Source organism: Poecilia formosa, unplaced genomic scaffold (assembly GCF_000485575.1).
Source record: "Poecilia formosa unplaced genomic scaffold, Poecilia_formosa-5.1.2 Scaffold12, whole genome shotgun sequence".
NCBI lineage: Eukaryota > Metazoa > Chordata > Actinopteri > Cyprinodontiformes > Poeciliidae > Poecilia > Poecilia formosa.
The window spans coordinates 493,828-499,827 of NW_006799951.1; the positions used below are offsets into that span (position 1 = coordinate 493,828).

At 38.6% G+C, this 6,000-nt stretch overlaps 1 protein-coding gene across 2 annotated transcripts in view; it reads right to left on the minus strand.

The window, feature by feature from the left end:
- The window catches only part of zcchc24 (zinc finger, CCHC domain containing 24), a 52,829-nt gene extending 49,514 nt beyond the window's left edge, over positions 1 to 3,315 (minus strand). The window contains exon 1 of one of the 2 annotated variants that reach the window (XM_016667763.1): positions 2,786 to 3,315. In XM_016667763.1, the coding sequence (XP_016523249.1) occupies positions 2,786 to 3,025 (240 nt within the window). In that variant the 5' untranslated portion in view covers positions 3,026 to 3,315. The remainder of the gene's footprint in view (positions 1 to 2,785) is intronic. The other variant, XM_007545253.2, reaches the window with a different exon arrangement.
- Positions 3,316 to 6,000: the final 2,685 nt, after the last annotated feature.

Consider the following 6,000-nt stretch of genomic DNA (forward strand, 5'->3'; position numbering starts at 1 on the left):
CCACATATCCGTCCTGCCTAGAATTAGTAATGTGAAAGCTCAGTCTTAACATGTACCAGGAGATACTCTCATTTCAGTTATCTATAGTTCAAATAGGAATCAGAAATAGGTTTCGATTAAATGTACTAATGGCTTGCCATACTGGACAGCTTCTTGTGATATCGCCACAAACAAGCAGATGTTGTAACTGCATAACATTTCCAAGGTGGTCTCGTCAGTTGTGTATTGAGAAAGAGAACCAAACCAAATGAAGTTATGAAATCGCAGACTCCTCATCTCAAAAGCTTAACATGTTCATTACTTGTTTCATGCAAGAAGATCTTTGGTGCCTCATCTCCCTCTAACTTTATTTTCTGTGTAAATAACCCTTGGTCTCTGTGTAAACAACAACCCACTGAACACTTGACAATGGCTTCATGATTCGCATCACGGCATTCAGATAAACCCGCCATGGCATTCTGGTGACTGGAATTGATTTAAGACTGATGAAGTCAAATCCGTCTCCTCTGCCTGCTATCTTCAACCTCTGGGTTCTGCTCATTTTGACTTAAACTAAATGAAGACATCCTGAGAGTTATCTACTCACGGCTAGGCATTAACTGCTTATAACCTTTAAATGGAACCTCGCTTAAAAACCTCTGAACCGTCTCTCTTCAAGCAAGTGCTTGAAGAGATCTGAACAAGTCCAGCACATCTGCGGCTGTTTAAACTGATCCAAAGGATGAGTTGTCACAATGTGATGTGGGGAAGTTAATCAAACACTGATATGTTTAAAGCAGGATGGAGCCGTCTAGTGGATTTAACTGATCTGTAGGATGATTTAGACTTGCACAAAATGTTGAGAAAGGTTAAAAAGTTTCATTTAAATATTATCCCCAAAAACTAGCTTATATTAAATCTAAACTGACAGCAGATTTTTTTTCTATGGCATGCGTCTTTGAACAATATATTCCAATTTCGCTCCAATTAGACTGCGAAAACAATAGCATTGAGCATTACTCATCTCATCCATTGCCAGTCTGCAGTGGGTTATTTCACTTGGCTTGATCTGTGCATTAAATTGAAAATGACCCCACCTTTTAAACCGTTTACAGACTCTGTGTGTTCTCACAGTTTCAAAATACTTCAAAACCATATGGGTTGAAAAGAATTAAGCAACTGCATGTGACATGCAATGTGAAAATGCAGTTTCCTGCAGACTTCTCATGTTAAATGAGTTGAAAAGTTCTTAAAGTACGCTAGGTCCACTTGGTGCATTCATCCTCCATCCAGGACTGGTGTGTCCAAACCTTGACCTCAGGTAAACTAAACTGATGTGTAATTAACACTTATAGCTGTATATTTTTGCACTAGCATGTTCAGTATGTAATTGTTTTTTAATGGGGTGCTGCATGTACACATGTGTGTTTACAGGGCTGAGGTTTAGGGGTGCGGTTGCCTGCCTGGGTGCTGTTTTTTGCACACTGTGGTCTGGAGTATCAGATTAGCACCCGGTACACATTATAAGCATATTTGTCCCTAAAATTACACAGAACTACAAAAATAGACAATATGTAAACAAGTACAGATTTTTGTTTGCACAACCTGGTCTATTTGAAGGTCTATTTGAGACAGCAGACCCCAGCAGTGGACCGGTTCTCTCCAGACAGAGAGGAGCTCTATTTTCATCTGCAGCTAAGGAAATATATCCAGCAATGCATATTTTAACTCAATATTTACTAATTCACCCTTAATTGAAACATATTGACATGTAGAAAATGGACTCTTTTAAGGGATTATTCACTGACAATGGGGAAAGAAGGGTAAATTAAGTTTGTGTGCTTGAATGAAAAAAAAAATTCTTCATGTTATGATTTGAACATCTCAAAGTTTTCATAATTTTACCAGATTCCTTTCTGTGAATGAAGAGGGATCCACTTTTAGAGTAATATATATTTTTTCCTTGCATTAAGTTTAATGAAATAACTGTCTTATAAAATGAAAATAATCAACTTAAGGCATAGAAAAAACTAAGTATTGGTCCCAAGAGTGGGCAACAGACAGCATAGGAATGGCCACACAATTGACACATAGTTATTTCTATTGTTGTACAATAACAACAATAATGATGATCTTAGATGCATAATGCATAAATAAGGGACTATGCATATAAAGATGACAATAATCGAGCTGTGATATTTGGAAGAGCCCAAAATCAAAGCAGCTGCTCCAAAACCAGTTGGGGGGTCCTAGAGAGTACAAGCACAGGTCAGGTTTACAAAGGCTTTTTGGGTGTTTAATATAGGCATCTATATGTAAAATAATGTAGTCAAACTGTAGAAAATTTTTACTAAGTAGAATATTTTATGTTGAATAGGTTAACGTCTACGAAATAGCTCTGGGGTTTATATGACCCACCTGTTTACACGATATAATCCTAGAAACTACAGAATAATAACCAAACTAATATAAACCTGGGTGGCATTAGTGGAGCTCCAGTGACTGACGGTGTTTAGTACGGCCCAAAAGACAATAGGACCGGCCCTGTAAATAAATATAAACATTATGTTTTAATAGCGAATACTGTTTAAAGGCATATTCTACAGCTGTCCACCAAACTGTAATTAAAAAAAAAAAAAGTGCATGTTGTTCTGCGTAACCGTCCTGCTAGAAACCCCCTGGAACATTTTGCTGCCCACACAGCTCAGCTGACATGATCTCAAACAGGCTCAGATCTGTGTGTGTGTGTGTGTGTGTGTGTGTGTGTGTGTGTGTGTGTGTGTGTGTGTTGCGGAGCATGTTTCACCTCATTGCGCTGCAGCTGGAAAAAGTTGTTGAGATAGTTGGAGTTCAGGGAAGAGCTCAGGTCCGCTGCTGCGGGAGTCTTGCTGAAGCTGAGATCCGTGTGGGAAGAGTTGGGTTCGGGTCTGAACGCGTCAAAGGCGCTGGTCTGGTGGGGGTCTTGCAGGGAGAGATAGACCCAGTTGAGAAGCTGCGCGGGCTGGTACACGGAGGCGCTCGTATCTATGGCAGACAGCAAGCTCATCTTTCAAATCAATAGGCGCAAGCTGGATTTTCCACCGCTGACTGTTGCACTCGTCTCAACTCTCCCAAGTTTTCTCGCTGTCCCGTTCACCCTGCCCCGGCAGTCGGTGTCGCTTCTTCCTGTAAATCACCCTGCCCTCCTCACGCCGGGGAGCCTCGTCCCATATGACTGTTGCTAAAAAGTCATTGCGCTAACATCTCAGTATTAAAACTTTTCCTTTTCTCCCCATGGTCCGCTATCCGACTTTAATGCGGCGGCAGGGCAGAGACGCTCTTTTTGAATATTCAATGAGTCCGCTCTGCGTCATCTTAGACGCACAGCCAATCAGCGCAAAGTGTATCAATATTCTTTGAAGTACAGTTTTCATACATCTTTTGGTAGATGAAGCACTAAATGAAAAACTTAACTAAATCAAATTTGATTTTAGTTGTTTAGTTTTATTTTATTTTATTTTATTTTTTTACATCTCTGAAATCCATATGGACACATATTTAAAGACATGACAACCCTACTTAAAGTTTCAGGGGTTTGACTTAATTGACTTAATTCCACTGACATATCGATGATTTATATTTGCTATTTACAAAAAAACTTTAAGTTACAAAAGCTGGAAAGCCTCCTTGCCAATCTTGAGCTAACTCGATAGCTTCTCTATTGGATTCAAGTCTGAAGTCTGGCTGGGCCACTCTGTAACGGCAATATTTTTCATACAAGTTAAATTTTACTAACCTGTAGTAATAAGCCAAGCTAAAGTATAAGCTTAAAAAATGAATAGAATCATGCTGAAGGGTGGCACTTCCCCTCTGGTTGAAGGGCTGCAGCCTAAGACATCTTTCTTTCTCTCTATAAGATTAATAAAGTATGTTCATTCATTCATTCATTCATTCATTCATTCATTCATTCATTCATTCATTCATTTATGAACTGAAATCAATCAGACCAATCTCACAGTTGACAAAGCAAACTGATGATCGCTGAGACCTTAGGGAAAATGTTCTGAAAGATAAGATGGTTGAGCTTTCTGGAAGGGTGTGATCAAAACATATCAAAACTTACAAAATGTTTTTCTTCTTCAGAATCTGGATGGTTTTCTGTAATTGATATAAGTGTGATTTTTCTTTTCTCTACAAGGATTTAAATGTAGTGGAAAGTTTATCTCTAAATGGCTTTTTTTCTTTTCTTTTTTTTTAAATGAGTGCTGCTGAAGACCTTTCGTTTCTGCTGTGGCGTCAGTAATTTATTCCGTGGTCTGCTGGAGCAGCTTCTTATCAACAGCTGAGCGGAAACAACTGGATAAGCTGATCAGGAAGGGAATATCTATGCAGGGATGTGCCCTCGACGCAGTGCAGTTGGTGTGTCACTGGAAAACTGTAGCCAAACTAACAACACTCCTGGACTCTGTCCTCCACCCTATGCATGAAACACTGCACTGCAAAGCTATTTAAGTGACAAGCTTCTGCATTAAGTGACACAATCCTAAATGGACAAAATAGTTGTTAGCTTTTAGGTTATATAACGGCAACTATTAGCGAAAAACTTTTCTCCAGAGATCAATGGTTAAGAGGCAGAGTGGACCTTGGACAGATTGGAAGTCAATCGCAGTAAAACACTGAGAGACACCACAAACAATCATGCATGCACACACTCACACCTATGGGGAAATTAAAGAGATCAGTTAGCCCACTATGCATGTTTTTGGAGTTGAGGTTGGTGTACCAAGAGAAAACCCAGGGATGCATGAGGAGAACAGGCAAACAATTCAAACCCAGGGCCATTATCCAGTATTTTTAAGCTCTTTTACATATCAAATCATTTATATATTTTTTTCTATTATTTGTAAAACTTCAAATAAGCGTGCGCTCATTTCTTCAAAGTGAGAACAACAATTTTATGTTTATAAATCTGAACTCTGTAAGAATTTGGGCCTTTCTAAGAACCCTCTGCAGACCTGCAGACCCTAAGTTTGCTTATGCTTTGGGCACTTTCTGGTTACGATTATTCTCAGCTTTTTGAAGATATCTTCATGTAAGATTAGCAATGATCACTGAGTCCAACAGTCAGGCAGACAGTGTCAACTAAGGAGTTACAGTTCTCTGTCACGTATATTTATTTTATTGGTTTCCCTGCATGCATTCAGAAAACCGAAGGGTTGCAGACCATATGAGACGTTGCATATTATGTGAAAGAGAAAACTTTTGAAAGAGCTCCATCTTGTGGCTAATCTGCCTTAAACAGAATTAGACCTCTTACTAGCAAGTGCCTTGAGACACTTAAAGACACTTAATTGCTGTGATTTTGCTGGCATAACATATTTTAATTCAGTAGTAAGCAGTTAGCTATATGTAAGTACTTTGGACATTCTCACAGTTTCTGCAGGTCCGAGACACCTTTGAGACACCAGTTGTGTCTCAATGTTTAATAGAGAAGCATGACAATAAAATAAAATGTGTGTTGGATTTATTTCAAACAGTATGCCATGTGTTCACCAACAACATCCCACACCGACAACTTCTAGCTGCCTTTTGTATCCAAATTACCTTGAGTGAACCTCTGGAAGGAATTAGGAAAGGAAGCGATCATAAACCAAGGAAACAATATTTACATGAATTTGAATCAAAAACAATAAATGGCACCAATAATATTTACGCAAATACAAATCCTTACTACTTACACATCTAAGGAAAATCAAAAGAATCAAAGTTACCATAGCGCTTGTAAACACTACTCTATGACACTTCCTTATTAACACTTCCTCAATGAGCCACAGGGAAGACATGACCAAACATCTCAATAAAGTAGAACTTAGTATTTATCATAGATGAGCTATTAGATCAATGTAAAAAAATAAAAGGAAAAAAAGAAAGAAAAAAAGAGGATAAAATATATTTTCCAAGCCAGGAATGGGACACAGTGAGACTTAAAATAGCAAAAATCCCAAGTGTTCTTTCTCAAATTGTTCGCATGTTTATCTGCCA